Source organism: Panthera onca, chromosome C1, assembly GCF_046562875.1.
Source record: "Panthera onca isolate mPanOnc1 chromosome C1, mPanOnc1 haplotype 2, whole genome shotgun sequence".
NCBI classification, from domain to species: domain Eukaryota; kingdom Metazoa; phylum Chordata; class Mammalia; order Carnivora; family Felidae; genus Panthera; species Panthera onca.
Window position 1 is genome coordinate 200,667,993 of NC_138346.1, and position 17,461 is coordinate 200,685,453.

At 42.0% G+C, this 17,461-nt stretch overlaps 1 protein-coding gene and 1 non-coding gene across 2 annotated transcripts in view; both read right to left on the bottom strand.

Moving 5' to 3' along the window:
• LOC132671774 (nuclear inhibitor of protein phosphatase 1) overlaps positions 1-10,653 on the bottom strand; it is a 20,092-nt gene extending 9,439 nt beyond the window's left edge. Inside the window, exons 1-4 of the mRNA XM_060622972.2 lie at positions 10,521-10,653; positions 8,588-8,648; positions 2,823-2,976; positions 1,295-1,515 (exon numbers count right to left, since the gene is read on the bottom strand). Coding sequence (XP_060478955.1) covers positions 1,295-1,515; positions 2,823-2,976; positions 8,588-8,648; positions 10,521-10,576 — 492 coding nt within the window. The 5' untranslated portion in view covers positions 10,577-10,653. The remainder of the gene's footprint in view (positions 1-1,294; positions 1,516-2,822; positions 2,977-8,587; positions 8,649-10,520) is intronic.
• On the bottom strand, positions 6,894-7,059 carry LOC132674109 (small Cajal body-specific RNA 1). Its single transcript, XR_009608419.1, has one exon.
• Positions 10,654-17,461: the final 6,808 nt, after the last annotated feature.

Sequence of the window (17,461 nt, forward strand, 5' to 3'; positions counted from 1 at the left end):
AAGAAGGTGAACAACCCTGAGTTGAGAACAGATCATCTGTGCAAGTATCCTTGAGTTGAGGTTTTGTGTTTTGTGGGGCGGAAGAAAGACTATCATGTCGTCAAGCTGGGAATGAAAGAATGTGGCTGGGAGGAACCCCATGAACCACTCTGAATTAACGAAACAGAGCGGGCAACTGATAGCTTCTTTCCCAGCAGGCCCTGCCCACTGAAGCTCAGAAGGACAGGGCCAGGGCACTTAATATTTGGCATTAATAGTTTGTCACTTCCCGTCCCTGCATATGGCCCCATTTCTATTCATAACCGCCCATCTATTTCAATGATTAACTTGGCCTCAGCACTGCCGCCTGCCTCTTCCCAATCCTCTGGACTTATTCCAATCTGCACTGCAGTCTGAGACATTCCAAATGTCTTGAGAACAAATGTCTTGAAGACCCAGAGAGGACCTAACAAACTGAACTTAAAAAACAGGGAAGCACGGAAGCAGCACAGTCACAGGAGTGACTGTCAGCAAGTCACTGAGGCTACTTCTTTAGAACAAAATAACTTTGAAACTGTAAGATTTCCACTGTGCTTTTCTTCCTAAGGGCTGGGAAACTGCCCTGGTGAACAAGAGGTATATGAATGAGGGTGGTTAAGGACATGCTGGTCTACCTGAATAGACCAGTCACACCAGTGCAGCGACAGACATGTAAATGGAACAGCCACATCACAAGCCACTGGGGTCAGCCTCTAGAAAAGGAAAACTTCAGCACTTTACATTAAATCTTGTAAAATTCATGGCCTTCAGGGCAGCCGGGCCCAAAAGAACAAACGCAGCCTAGTTCCACTCAGAAGTTTCTTGGGCTATTCGAACAATATCAAAAAAAAGCAATGTAAACGAATGAAAACTTCAGTCTCTCTGAGCTTATGTTTCCAGGTGCCGGAAATGTTCTATATCTTTGCCACTCAATACGGTCACTTGCCACATGTGACTACTGAGTACCTGAAATGTGGTTAGTAGCTATAGCATTAGACAGTGCAGCTCTAGAAAAGTTTAACTCGCAGCCTTGGCTTCTAACATCTGGTGAAGGTGGGCAGACAACCATGAAGTCTACTGGCTGTACACAACAAGCCCAACACAGTGCAGCTTTCCCAGGCATGTCACATGTGGCCACACTGCCTGGCAAAGTGGCAAAGGCCCACTACTGGGCTCAAGAAAACCTCCTGATGCTAGGTCACTGGCATCTCAAGCTACATACTGAAAGCTAGAGTTCCCAAAGACAAAACAATGTCATAGACAGACGTGAAATTACATCAAGCTCGGTCTCCTCCTCTGGAAGCCCCAGTAAGCCCTTGAGTTCATCATCCTCTCCACCCATCTTCTCATCTCCTTTCACAGCTGACGGCAGTGTCTGAGGCTTCTCACGTAGAGTATATGCCCTTGTGGATGCACCAAACGAGACTGTGGAATCGATGGGAATTTGCTGAGGCTTGTGAGGCTCCAACCGAATGTGACCCAAGAAAGTGCCGTGTGCTGGGAATAACCAAATCAGAAATATAAGAGAGAAAACAGAAACAAAAACCAACCTGAGTTGTAGAAGGGAGAACAGCTCCTCCCAGAACATCAGTTTTGTTTTTTAAAATGAAAACAGCACCGGGTCCGCTCTGCATCCCTTGTCATGTGTCAAAATGAAAAGGAAACTCTTCATTGGGTCTTGAATCTCTTCAGTGGATCTCTTATACATCTTCAGACCTGACGTTACCCCATGTAATAAAGACCACTGCTTGCTCTCTGCTGCCAGACAAGTTTGGCTTCATTCTGGGTTCAGCAGGAATGGCTCCAACCCAGCAAGAGCCATGCCCCCCAAGGCAGAAGACAGGCATCACTGTGGTCTGACCTCTCCAGCCCCAAGTATAAGGAACATAAGAACTTCTGGCCTGGTGGCAGTTATATTTGGGTTTTCCCCAGGACAATAAAGGAGGCTGGCTGAAACAGGTACAATATGAATGCCAAGGCAAGCCAAAATCCTACTGGAGAGTTTGAATATTTTTCCATGTCTGCATTCTGCATGTTATAAAATGGAGAGAAAAAATGAGATAAATTTGCAAGTTAAGTACTGGTGAGGCAAGTTTCTCCAAAGCCATTATATAAGCATATTGTGTCTTTGTGTGTGTGTGTGTGTGTGTGTGTGTGTGTTAGAGGAGGGGAGAAAGGATAGAACACGACCAGCCTAGAAGCAGGAGCCTTTACATTTTACACTATATTTATACATGGACAAATGAACAAACTTCAGAGCCCCATGAAGTCTCAATTACATTTCTGGGATCATCTTTGGCAGAGTTGAAAATCTTATTTGGAGTGTGCTTATCCAATTAAAATTGGTATTATTAGTAGTCAAAGCAAAATGCTTTGAACCTATTATAAAAAATTAAATTTTGCTCAGAGCAAGTATTTTTTTAATGTCCTGCCCCACTACTCTAATACATTAATGGAGTTTATCACGGCTTCTGCTTAAATTGGACCACAATTTTATCATGGTCCTATCAACACCTGAATACCCATAGCCCCTGGCTCCTGAGTAACTTTTTCTTTGTTCTCTATATATTCCTATTGCCTCGTCCAGAACATGCCTCCCCAAAACCCTCTTCTCTCTCCAGTCATCAATTATTTCAGGAAAATAGGAGATATAACAGAAATAGAGAAGGGCTGATTTAAAAACCAAACAAAAACTTCTTCCTTGATGAGCAATAAAACATGATTTCAAAACGGAAGAACCCAAAGAGCATTTTCACATTGCCCCAAAGAGAATGTGTCAAACAGGATGGGCGTGAGTTACTTACTACTGTTGAGATCTATTAGGAAAACTCTCTTCAGATGCTTGTGGTAGACCAAGGCAGCGTGGACCCGAGAGCAAGACTGGTGGTCAATGGTAAAGTCACACAAATCAGGGTTTCTCCCAAATAAGTAATACTTCTTCTCATCAATAATCAGTTTCTAAATAAATATTAAATTAAATATTACTTAAATCTCGTTTCAACAGGGTTTAGCAAAAACTCTTCCAATCTAGTAAGTAGAGAATCTTGAGTGGATAAAATTCCTTGCTGAGGCGAAAACAAAATTATTTCCCACTATCCTTCAAGATAAAGAGCTCAGAATAATTTACGAACATTTTTGGGGGGTGGATGGCAATTAATCTCCTCAAATACAGTGGTTAAAGGTCTTGTGTTGGTATGAAAAGAACTTTTCTTAATTCTAGTAGATGAAAGTGGCTTGTGGGAGTGGCTGTCTTCTGTCCATTGGAAATTTAAGATTTCACCAGATCTTAATTTTAGGTCAACCAGGAAACCAGAAATACAAAGCATGTCTACAAAGTAATAAGACTGCTATTCAGAAAATCTACATTCAAATGAAGATTAACGATTGGTTAGGAAAGGACAGGGGTATAAACACCTATATATATTCCAATTATGCTGCCATAGCCCCAGAGGATTTTTGGAATCTTCTATAGGCAGTGCAATTACATTAGATACCACTGTATGAGCATCTAAATCTAACTTTATTGTCACTTCACTCTGGCCACAGAAAAGTATTACTCCAAGTTGACTCTAAATGGGTGTTTGCTGTGTCCAAACATGGAACTACTTCATGGGGCAAAGATTTTCTAGGTTTGGGGGAATGGATTAACATTTATTAAAGGACTACTACTGCGAGGCATTTTAAACATGATCTCATCAAATCCTCAAAACTCTGTGAAATAAGTATCACCTCTATTGTTAAAGACAAGAAAACAGATTGAGAGAGATGAAGCCACAAATCTAAGGTGGCCCAGCTGGTTAAGTAGCAGAGCTGGAATCTGAACTCAGGTGTGAATGACTTACAACGCCAATATTCTAAATAATGTGCTGTGGGTCCGAAACAATTCCAAGAGAAGAGTTCCAAATGTTTCTAGACACTGGTATGGCACTAAACAGAACCCAATATATAATAGAATACCCCAATATAATAGCAGAAAAGGATTATTTCACAGACCAGCGAAGTGTTATTAAAAATTTATGAGGGGAGGGACACCTGGGTGGCTTAGTCAGTTAAGCACCTGACTCTTGATTTCTGCTCAGGTCCTGATCTCAGGGTGATGAGATCGAGCCCCGAATAGGGCTCCGCGCTGGGTATGGAGCCTGCTTGGAATTCTCTTTCTCTCTCTCTCTCTCTCTCTCTCATGAATAAGTGAGTGTGAGGGGAGAAGGAGCTGACAGAGCAGTGTTAACTTTTTATTTTGCCAAAAAAGGACACTAAAAAAATTGTCACCAATTAGTATAACAATTTGTATAAAAGAAAGGTCATTTCAACACCAAATAAATAGGAAGGGTAAGGGTAAAGGACATTCTCCGAGCTGAATTTAGCTTTACAGAACATTCACAACACTGTCCTTATTTTCCTTTAATCCTGAATCAGTAAAGCCTTTGCTGATTGGTTGCAGACTGAACTGTGGTAGATGAAGGACTCTAGATGAATTACTGCTAACACTTCTCTCAGTTCTAGAGGTCTACGACTTGACCGCTCAAGAACATGATGTTTTTCCTTTATTTCTTAAAATGTTTATTTATTTATTTTGAGAGAGTGAGCACACGAGAGAGCACGTGCATGCACAGGAAAGGGCAGAGAGTGAGAGGGAGAGAGAATCCCAAGCAGACTCTGCTGTCAGCACAGAGCCTAACATGGGTCTCGATCTCACGAACTGTAACCTGGGCCAAAATCAAGAGTTGGACACTTAACCAACTGAGCCACTCAGGCACCCCTATGTTTTTCCTTTAAACACAAAGTCTCCTTAAGCTCTAGTTGACATTTCACACTATGCTGCTCCTAAAATCCCCAAGAGAAGATAGCACAAAGCTGAGTAGAGAAACAGTCATGTCAGTATGGTCCCAGGCTAGCTCTCAAGAGGTTTAGATTTCATTCCTGGCTGTCACTGAATGCACAGCGGGCCACCATTCTACCCTGTGCTTTAGTGTTCCCCCTACAAAACCAGAAATATACCTCATACTGATAAGGAACAACTGCCGAGCACTTATGCGCCATATACTGTGCTGCGTTTTATGCTGGGTCACTTCATCTTCACAGCACTCTGTGGGGTAGGTAGGTACTTTTATTCTTATTTTTATGATGACAAAATTGAGGCACAAAGAAAATAATTAACCTATTCCAGTTTACACAGCGAAACACAGAAGCCACCCCCTTATCCGTGGGGGATATATTGATTCAGCTGATGCCTGAAACCTCAGATAATACCAAATATATGTATGTATCTACTATGTCTCTTCCTACACATACACCCTTATGATAAAGTTTAACTTATAAATTAGGGACAGTAAGAGATTAACAGCAGTAATAAGAAAAATTTAATATCCTGCAATAAAAGTTATGTGAATGTGGTCTCTCTCTCTCAAAATATCTTACTGTCCTGTACTTACCCTTCTTACGATGATGTGAGATGATAAAATGCCTATGTGATGAGATGAAGTGAGGTGAATGGCACAGGCACTGTGATGCATTTGGCTACTACTGACCTTCTGACACCATGTCAGGAGGATCATCTGTGCCAGTAACTGAACCCATGGAAAGCAAAACTGTGGATAAGGGGGGGACACTACTGTATTTGTAAAGCTGGATTAGAAATTCAGGTCTGTCTTATTTCAGACTCTGACTCTTTTAACCACCACATGATAGATTTTCTTCACCCTGCCTCCCTTAAAAAATGTACCATGAGGCAAGGAACATTTTCAGGAGTGAACAAGTACTATGGGTCACTTTCTTAATTTTTCTTTTAACTATTACTTACCCAGTGTCTTTCAAGCTTAGCCTTAAGCCTCAATTAGTTCAATCTAGCTAGGTACATGGGTCACCTCTGGGAAACTCTGTCCGGCAGTGCCCATCTGCTGCTGGCAGAGCTTGTCCCAGGCCTGGACCACTACGGAGCTCCAAGATTTAACAACAGCCCTGACAGCTCAATCAATCACCCCCATGTCATCCCCAAGCTTTAAGATTTGGGTTGAAAATAAGACTTTGATTTAGAACTGAGAGAGCCCTGAAATTTCAACATCTTGTTCTCTCCAAGTACTGTCCATGCATGCTGAATCTCACGGCATTTCTCATTCATATTTATATGCACACAGATTATGTCCACACAAACTTAAATTTGCTAACTACAGTGCTCACAGACTGGTGTCAAGGAAGCAACATATAAAGTTACCCGCTCCTGGGTTCTAATACAACACTGACCAACCTTCTATGATTCTAAGGTGCCAAAGATATACTAGAGTATGTGTTCAGAGGGGGAAAAAAGAGGGGCAAGAGGGGCACCTGGGTGGGCTCAGTTGGCTGAGCATCTGACTTCAGCTCAGGTCTCTGTGAGGTCGAGCGTTGGGCTCTGTGCTGATAGCTCCGAGTCTGGAGCCTGCTTCAGATTCATTCTCTCTCTCTCTCTCTGCCCCTCCCCTGCTCACACTGTGTCTCTCTCTCTCTCTCTCTCTCTCAAAAATAAACACTTAAAAAAAAAAAAGAGAAAGGGCCTCCAAATTAAATATATACATTCATTATTAAAGGGACCTCAATTACAGAAACGTTCAAATATACTGAGGATAACAGTATGTCTTAGAATCAAGGAAATGTGTTAATTCTTGGACAGTGTCCAAGTATATGAAATTAATTCACTGGTCTTTCAACAGTCATTAACACACAATTTCTTTTCTCTCTCCCTCTTTTTTTTTTTTTTAAAGATTTCATTTTTAAGTAATCTCTATGCCCACCATCGGGCTCTCACAACCCCGAGATCAAGAGTGGCATGCTCTACTGACTGAGCCAGCCAGGTGCCCCTAACACTATTTCTTGACTAGCTATGGCTAATACCACTATTCAGTTGTGCCTCTGAGTTATAACTCAGAGTGTGTCTTTACACACTGGGCTTAAATGACTCATGGCTTTTGTTTTAATATTGCACTTCTTAAACCCAGCTATCACAACACATCACAAGCCTTTGACACAAGGCTAGGATATAGATAGCTCGGTTAGTATCAAGTGCTAAATCCTTAAAAATAGGCACATCTCAGGTCTATTCTTCTCAGAAACAATGTAGTGATGTCTAAGGACTGTAACTTGACAATCGTGTGGCAACTCAGCATACCTAAGAGCACTGAAGGACAGAGAACATGATCAGTTAATGGAAACCAGTTATCGGCGGGATGTTTGAGAAATTAGAGTGCCTTGAAAATATGTATTATTTCACAAAGGAATATGATATTAGCATTAACACTAGGCCTCCTTGTCTGTTTCTTCCTACTACAAACTAAATATTTACTAAATTCTAGTAACAAAATAAATTCCTGTATGTCTTCAAAGCTTCATACCACGTAGCAAAAATATTTTTTGTATCTATCAAACAGTCTACAGTAAAAAGAGTTTACAGACATTTTAGCTAAATTATTTCCTTGAATAATCTTGATGTTTTGTAACCTTGAAAATAGAAGAACCCATAACAAAAAGTCTCTAAGTGACTGGCTAAGGCATGATGAATTCACAAAATTCAACACAACTCATGCCTTAATACTTTGCAAAACACCTGGGTCTCCTTCAGGAGATTTCACAGATGGCTTTTCAACCATGGAATACCTTGATTTTTACTATAGGCCAAAGGAAAACAACTGCTTTCAAGAATAGGGCTTTGAACCTTAATTCTGTCTGAGTGAGCAAACATAAAACTGCTTGAAACATGGAGACTCACAACTCCATGCTCACAGGGGACTTAATCTCCATTTGTTGCTAAATAAATGGTACCATAAGGATTTTAAAAAACTTAGAAACTTATACAGACTAATAGCTAATCAAAATTCATGTTCTCTTGAGGTTCTGTATGGTGTTCATTCTAAAGACTTGTGTAAAAGCTGGAATTCTGCTCTTTTCCCTTATAGTACTTATTTAAATTATAATCATCTAATTTTTGTGTGACTGTCTTTCCCACCAGATAATTTAAGAAAAGGAACCACATTTGTTGTGTTCACTGTTGTAGTCTGTATGCTGAGTACCATGACTGGCACATAGTAAGCATTCAGTAAATGTCTTGAATGAATGAATGAGTTTTATCTTCAATCCAGTCTCTTTCTGAACAAGCATTTTAGCTTACTATATTTCTTTGAAGGGCTTGGGCCTGAATTGCATAAATGCAACTTAAAAAAGTGAAAATCTACATCATTCACTTTCTTCTTCGGTTACTGCATATCTTGTAACTTCAACACAATTCCACATACTCAGAAAGAATTCGCCAAGTTACAGGGCTTCCAGTTTGATGGGGACCCATAAGCCTATGATCAATTAAAACCCTTCATCTGGCAGGTGAGAGAAGTCACAAAAAACTGAGTGTCTGTGGGAGATACCAGTTTTGAATGTGTTATATCACCATGTGCTTTTAATAGAAAAAAAAAAAAATCAGGATGAACGAAAGTAGCATTGCTGGAAAACAAAGCACAGGAGAGGGGGCGGAAAAATGAGTCACTGGCAAAAATGCTTAGTGTGATGAGGGAAAAAAAAAAGAAAAAGAAGACATGTGTTTCCATACCTCAATTAGCTTGTCTCCTTTGACTACATCCAGATGTAAACCAGGTGGGGGTTTACCTGCCCTGAAAAATAAGAGTGAGGAAAGCATTTTCAGGATGAGTTTACAAATGCCATTTACAATTATTGTCCCATTCAACACTGCAGCTCTTTTACCAGTCTATAATTAGTTCATGTTCAGCAGAAATGTCATCTACTTCACTGTTATTACAGCTCCTTTCTACATTTGACACTTCCCCAGTGATTCAATTGCTCTAAAACAGACTTTAGTGGATCTGTATTTAGAGCAGCACCAAAGAAACCTATATCTACCTTGGAGAAAAAGCAGCACAGAGAGTCCAAGTACTACTATAGCTGGGGCAGTCTGGTCACTTGAAGTTGGAATCTAAGATGTGCCACTACCACTAATACCATATAAAGGCAGAATGAATCAGGGGTGTTCGGGGCTGATCAAGATTAGTCTCATCACAGAATAAACAGAGGCTACCTGTCCTGGGCTCTGAGACCAAATCAGAGGTGCATAATTAGGGAGCCAGGGCAATCCAAAAGCATGTCCGTAAAACCAGGTGCCAATAAATACAAGAGGTGTTTGTTACCCTTGAACAGGTCTGTCTACAGGGGTATGTTTAAGGGAACTGTTCCCTATACTCCTATAACCTATACTCCTATAACACCATTCAAGGAGGATACACATAGGTCAAAGCAGCTAACAGTGGCTGGTACTTACCAGACTGAGGAAATGGCTGGTGATTGCAAATAGTCTCTTGTAACTATAAGTTTACAGTCCTGGTCCAACTTCTGAAACCCATGCAGCAAGGGACCAAAATGGACAATTTGTAGACTGAAGCAACTGGGTGTTACCAAAGTGCAGAGGGACCCAGAAAACAGCCACACATTTGCTTCAGGCCTTTGCTCCTTTTAAGTTTGAAGAAAGAACAATCTTGCCAGAGCCCCTACATTTGCATACACACGTACACACGTACATACACACACACACACACACACACACACACACACACCCCGTAGTCATCTCACAATCCTGCCTCAACTCTTCTATGGCAGTTGCTGAAAGGGCAGTGCACTGAACAAAAGCCCATTTTGTCCGGAAAACAGGGAAAGAAATGTTAAATGTTACATCCAAAACATGCTTTCTGAACTCCTACTGTGTGCCTGGCTTAGGCCTAGGGGCTGGGAACACAAAGGTGAATCAGACAGCCCTTGCCCTTGAGGATCTCAATATAACGGGAAAGAGATGAATAACACCTAAACTGGGATGAGCTACAGCAGAAATAGCTCTAACTCGGATGGGTCTCCTTGCAAGGCAATGCATATTTATTCATCTTGTAACCTACTCAAAGACTAAATTATTCCATTATTCCCAAGAGCTTGAGAAGGGCTGAAAGGGGTTCATTCCAAAAATTACTGATGCCTACTCTGAGGTGGGTCAAAGCCGTCCCTACCCTCAGGGCGCTTCCAGTCTGCGGGAGGCAGAAAAGTACTGCACGGGAGATGCAGCAACGACAGAGGGATGCTGGGCGCTGAGCTTGGGCTGGGGCCGGGAAGCTGGCTCGTGCGCGCTCGGGACAGAGAGCAGGGGGGCAGGTACGGTGCTCCACAAGAACACCAGGCACTCAGTCACTAGTTGGGGTAAGTTCGGGGCCAAGGCCCCGAAACGCCCCCGGCAACCGGCTGATCGCCCAAGGGACTGCCTAAACGAGCACCTCAGAGCCCCCAAGTCTGGGTTTCCTCAGTTTCTGGGCCCGGGCTCCGGGCTCCCGGTTCCTCCACACGCCGCCCGGCCCGACGGACAGTTCTCCCTCAATCAGTTCCAGGGTCTCTGAGCCGTCCGGCTTGCTGCGAAAAATGAGCCGCCCTGCCAGTCCGGGCCAAGCCAGGCCGGGCCAGGCCACTTCAGCCCTGGCCGCCCCGCCACTCACCAGGTCGGGCAGTCGAACAGCGGGAGGCTGGAGCCGGAGTTCGCGGCTGCCGCCATCTTGCGTCTCCCCCTCCCATTTGGCGGGCCCTAAGCACGCCGGGAAACTGGAAGACCCAGAGGGGAGAGGCAGCATCCCAGCAGTCTGTGCGTACGCACTGGCGCGCGCGCGCACGCACGCCTACGCATGCATAGGGCGTTTCTAGTGGTGGTGGAGCCTGGGGTCTGATTTCTTAAGTTCTCTTTCGGTGTTTTGAGACTGCCGCCCTTCTCCGGAAGATCCTCGGGAGGGTACGGCTTTCCTTGCCCAGGAAGTACCTGAGGAAAAGGGGCTCGTAAGGAGGGGTGTCGGTCTCCCTTAATGTCCTCTTCCAGACAACGCTTCTGGGCTCTAAAATCTTGGGACTCTATCCTTGCCCTGGGCTTGCACCATCAGCCTTTCCACCCCTATCTAGCGTGAAGCTTGAGGGCAGAACTCAAAAGAGAGTGGAGTGTTCAGTTTCTCCTGGCCCTTCTCCACAGAGCTGCATGCACCCTACTTACTTCCCTTCTAATCCAAACCTGGGTTTTGAGGATTTGTGTAGATTCTGGGAGACTGCCTTAGGGGATCATCTAATCTGTTTATGAAAACCGGACAAACTGCAGCAAGGAGCGGATGCAATTAGAAGGCAGGCGTCCACATCTTAAGTGTACACGAATGAAATGGTTAATCAAGCTGTGGCCCCTTTGGATTTTAAATTTTTGGTCACAGTGATTAGGTAATGCAAGGAAGCATTAGGATTCAGGCCTGCCCTAGGTGTAAAGGCTGAAAGAGACCAATAGCAGATCCTGTGCCTGTAATGGCTTTATTGAACGATTATTTAACTGGGCAAGTATATGTTTTATATGGATCATCCATTTAATCCTCACAACACTTGAGATAGGTATAATGATCCCTGAGGGGAGGTTCAGAGAGGTTGAGTTACCCAGTCTCACCCTAGAACAAGTGGTGAGTGGGTTTCCAACCTAAATCTGTATGATGCTAAAGGCTGTGCTCTTTTGTTTTTAATTTTTTTTTTAATTTATTTTTGAGACAGAGACAGAGCATGAGCAGGGGAGGGGCAGAGAGAGAAGGAAACACAGAATCCGAAGCAGGCTCCAGGCTCTGAGCTGTCAGCACAGAGCCCGACGCGGGGCTTGAACCCACAAACCTCAAGATCGTGACCTGAGCCGAAGTCGGACGCTTAACCGACTGAGCCACCCAGGCGCCCCAAGGCTGTGCTCTTAAATCACCACTGTCCCTCGCACTTAGATGTTGGCACAATTACATTTATTAGCACACAACTGATGCCTAACATTTTTTCATTTTCGTAGAAAACATGAGAGGATTATCTGGCCTTTTTAAAAGAAACCAATGGCAAAATTACTGTTCACCCAAAAAGAGACACTGCACAGCAAGCTAGCTCTATGATGGGGTTATTTCTTTTCCTGCTACTGGTCCTTTAGATTTTTAAACCAAACATCAGCCTGGTGTTTGCTCTTTTGACATCTCCAGGCATCAAAATTTAACTGCAGCATAATATTAACTTTGGTTTTTAAATTATCAATTCTTATGGGTGTACGAGAATCACCTTTTCCTCTGGCCTTCAAAAACACAGTAAACTCATCCAGCAAGCTAACTTGATCACATCACTTACCAAATGACCTGTTAATATCCTCCTTTCCAGACTTGTGATTCCAAAGACCAGGCTGATGAGAAAAATACAAATTCTAAACTTAATTTCAAGAAAACAGGCTACAGCTCTTCCTTTGAGCACAAGTACATGATTCTTGAGAAGGAATTATTCTCAAGTGTTTTGAGTGTAACAGAAAAGAACAAGGTACTTTTATCTACAGAGATTGTCCGTGCCTTTGAGGTTCCATGCCCTTTTTCAGGCATAAGGTGGTGTTGAAGCAATTTCCAGCTAACAGTGACCTGATATCTTATGTCAACTTTGCCTTTCAATTTCTCAGCTTCTGTGTGTGGTCCATTATTTAATCCCTTCTAGTGCTGACTATACACCCAAGAAACCTAAAGCTATATTCTTACCCATATAATTCTTTACTCCTTGGCCATGTTTCCTGTTTCCAGCACAGCTGACAATCACACTGGCTTCTGATATAATGGCGCCTTACATTTACCTAGGTCTTATAAAGCAAAATGCTCTTTGTTTGGGCGCCAATGATGTCAGCATAGATCAGCAAACTGAAGGGCAGCAGTCACTGAAATGGAAAGACTGATGGGCCAGCTGCCTTAGGATTTTGGTATCTCAACTAAGATTAATTTCTTAGACTCTGAGACCTCCTTAGAATAGAACCTAAAGACAATTAGGAGGATATTCAGGTCAGAAAACTTTCTTAAAAACATCTTTGTGAGTGATCAAATGGGGACATTGAAAAAAAATTGTGTTGGTGTATAGATAATACAGACAGGAGGCTTCATTTAGCAGAGTGGTGAATGAGAAGTTCACAGGGTCCTGACCGAAGAAAAGATGTTCTTGAAAAGTCGGGCAGACATTGCCACTACTCCGTATTTTTAGAGAATGCTTCATGAAAGAGGTGAGCAGGATAGTTGTATCAGTGATACACAGACACAGTGGAGTGTCTCAAGGTGTGGTTTCAAAGCCTGAGTGCTTGGGATCAAATCCTGGCTCCATCATTCCTAAACTGTGTGCCTGTGGGCAGGTTACTTACTATGCCTCCATTTCCGAATCCATAAAAAACAGACAAGAAGCATACAAAATGTATATTTAGCATAGGAAATTACTAGTAGTAAGGGCTCAAACATTATGCCACAAATGGCCACGCACCTGTAGAGCACTTCTTCAAGCTTTTAAATTCCTGTATTAGACTGCCATTCCTGGCCCAACTTCCTTCAACTGTAAAGTGATGGGGCTGGTCTAGATGAATGTCTCACAGACATCAGAGATGTCATGGACCAGGGGCGGGGAATAATGCTAGGTGTCAACTTTTATTTTGCCAATTAAGGAGATTTAAAAATTAAGACTTGTGACATCACCTTTTCATTTTTATAATCTTGAAATATCCTTTTTAAAAAGTGGGAAAGATCATCTCAGACTCAAAGATGGTACTTGAAAAACCCACTACATCATTTTTCTCATTTCTCCGTGGACTGGTAAAAACTTGGTCCATAATCACAGTCCAACATTAAAAATCCTATCATTTCAAGTTTATCCTTTAAAAATTAGGTGCTACATTGTTAATCAAATTTCATCTTGGAGAAGTACTAAAATGAACTACTCATTTGGCCTAAAAGTAGGTTCAGAGGTTGGGTATCAACACCTTTCAAACTCTATCCTGATTAAATGGAGAATCTATAAAGTAGTCATATCTCATAGCACTGTAAAGCAGTACTGAAAAATCCTGTGAAACCTAGGGATACCCTTAACATGCTTAGAAAAGCAGGGAGAAGGGGCGCCTGGGTGGCTCGGTCGGTTAAGCGTCCGACTTCAGCTCAGGTCACGATCTCGCGGTCCGTGAGTTCGAGCCCCGCGTTGGGCTCTGGGCTGATGGCTCAGAGCCTGGAGCCTGCTTCCGATTCTGTGTCTCCCTCTCTCTCTGTCCCTCCTCCACTCATGCTCTGTCTCTCTATGTCTCAAAAATAAATAAACGTTAAAAAAAAATTAAAAAAAAATCAGGGAGAAGCAGGTGAGTCTTAGCCTTAGGAAACAGGATAGACTGAAATCTGAGTTGGGTTTTGGTCTGCATTTAGTGATCACAAGCAAAAGCTTCATGCCCATGATTAAAGATAGCCTCTGGATAAGAAGGAAAAAAAGAATAGATTTTTAAAAAGATTTTATTATTTTTTTCAAATGTTTTATTTATTTTTGAGAGAGAGAACGCAAGCAGGGGACAGAGGATCTGAAGCGGGCTCCATGCTGACAGCAGTGAGCCCAGTGCAGGGTTTGAACTCATGAACCAAACCGTGAGATCATGACCTGAGCTGAAGTCAAATGCTCACCCAACTGAGCCACCCGGGTGCCCCTTTTAATTTTATTTTTTAGTAATCTCTACACCCAACGTGGAACTCGAATTCACCACCCTGAGATCAAGAGTCACATGCTTCACCAACTGAGCCAGCCAAGCGCCCCTAAAAAAGAATGGAGTTTTTAAAAAGAAGAACAAAAAGAACAAAGCTGGAAGTATCATTCTTCTGGATGTCAAACTCCACAAAGCTATAGTAATCAAAACAGTATGGTACTGGCACAAAAATAGACACACGGATCAATGTAACAGAATAGAGAGTCCAAAGAAAAACTACTTCTTACACGGTCAATTAGTCTATAACAAAGGAGGCAAGAATATATAATGGAGAAAAAGACAGTCTTTTCAATTAGTGGTATCGGCAAAACCAGACCACTCTATTATATATTAAAATAAACTCAAAGTGGGTTAAAGACTTAAATGTAAGACTTGAAACATAAACTCCTAGAAGAAAACAGGCAGTAAGCTCTTTGACATTGACTTTAGCCTGTTTCCTCGGGCAAGGACAACAAAAGCAAAATAAACAAATGTCACTATATCAAACTAAAAAATTTTCATACAGTGAAGGAAATCATCAATACAATGAAAGGCAACCTACTGAATGAGAGAAGATATTTGCTAATGATATATCCAATATGGGGTTAACATCCAAAATATATAAAGAACTCATGCAACGCAATATAAATTTTTTTCAATTAAAAAATGGGCAGAGGACCTGACTAGACATTTAAAAAAATTTTTTTTTTTTTTTTGGGGGCGCCTGGGTGGCGCAGTCGGTTAAGCGTCCGACTTCAGCCAGGTCACGATCTCGCGGTCCGTGAGTTCGAGCCCCGCGTCAGGCTCTGGGCTGATGGCTCGGAGCCTGGAGCCTGTTTCCGATTCTGTGTCTCCCTCTCTCTCTGACCCTTCCCCGTTCATGCTCTGTCTCTCTCTGTCCCAAAATAAATAAAAAACGTTGAAAAAAAAAATTTTTTTTTTAAAATTTTTTTTTACATTTATTTATTTTTGAGAAACAGAGTGAGACAAAGCGTGAGTGGGGGAGGGGCAGAGAGAGAAGGAGACACAGAATCTGAAGCAGGCTCCAGGCTCTGAGTAAGCGGTCAGCACAGAGCCTGATGCGGGGCTCGAACTCACAGACCATGAGATCATGACCTGAGTCGAAGTCAGACATGTAACCGACTGAGCCACCCAGGTGCCCCATGACTAGACATTTTTCTAAGAACACATGCAGCTGGTCAACATGAAAAGATGCTCAACATCACTAATCATCAGGGAAATACAAAACAATACCACAATGAGATATCACCTCACGCCTGTCAGAATGGCTAGTCCCCAAAAGACAAGAAATAGCAAATGTTGGTGAAAATGTGGAGAAAAGTGAACCCTTATGCACTGTTGGTGGGGACATACATTGGTATAGCCTCTATGGAAAACAGTATGGAGGTTCCTCAAAAAAATTAAAAATAGGAAAAAAAAATAGAACTACCATATGATCCAGCAATTTCACTTCTAGGTATTTATCTGAAGAAAATGAAAACACTAATTCAAAAACACATATGTACCCCTATGTTAATCACATTATTTACAATGGCCAAGATATGGAAGCAACCCGAGTGTCCATTGATAAATGAATCAAGATGGGGTATGTGTACACACACACGAACACACACACACACACACACACACACACACACACACACACACGAATATTACTCAGCCACACACAAAACATGAAAGCTTGCTATTTGCAACAACACAGATGTGGAGGGTATTATGCTAAATTAAATAAGTCAGAGAAAGATAAATACTATATGATTTCACTTATATGGAATCTAGAAAACAAAAAAAAAAAATGAACAAAGAAAACAAAATAGAAACAGACTCCTATATACAGGAAACAAACTGCAGGTTACCAGAGTGGGGAGGGGTTGTGGGTAGGCATAATAGGTGAAGGGGATTAAGAGGTACAAACTGCCAGTTATAAAATAAATCATGGGGATATAATACATAGCACAGATAATATTGTTGATAACGTAAAAACTTTGTTTGGGTCACCAGGGTGGCTCAGACGGTTAAGTGTCCAACTTTGGCTTAGGTCATGATCTCTACTTCGTGAGTTCAAGCCCCCCATCAGGCCCTCTACTGTCAGCACAGTGCCTGCTTCAGATCCTCTGTCTCCCTCTCTCTCTCTCTCTCTCTCTCACACACACACTCTCTAAACATTAAAAAAAAACTTTGGTGACAGGTGGTAACGGTACCTTTGTGGTGACCATTTCATAATGTATATAGATATCAAATCACTATGTTATATACCTGAAACTTAGAATATTGTAGGTCAATTATGCTTCAATTTAAAAAACGAATGGAGGACACTTAGGGTGTTTTACTTTGCACTGATGCAATGGTAATTCCAATTTGATATTTTTGTCCAATGGTAGAAGGCAGTGTATCACCACCCTTTAGCAAAACAAGACAGGACAAAACATTCTCTGAAAGCAGGAGTCTAGCTGCTACCAAGTTCTTGTTCTGGAGCATTCCCAGATGAAGGGCCCAGAATGACGTTTCTACTTTATCCTATACAGTACTACAGTTTTAATTCACTTGAGAGAATGGTAGTTCTGCTTAGTGTTTCTATAACATTCCATAAAGGAAGGAGAAAGGGGAAGAGAAAATGAAAATAATACAGAGGCAAACAATTTGTTATGTTCAGGCCAAACCCCTGTGATCCTTATAATCAGAAAATTTTACAGCTGGAAGAGAGGTACTGAGAAAACTTGGGGCTCATACGTTAAAAGACTTGTCCAAATAACTACAGCGATTTAATGGCAGAGCCAAGATTCTTCAGTTTTTCTGTACTCCGGTCTAAGGGTTTTTGTTTGTTTGTTTTTAATGTTTGTTTTTGAGAGAGAGAGAGAGAGAGAG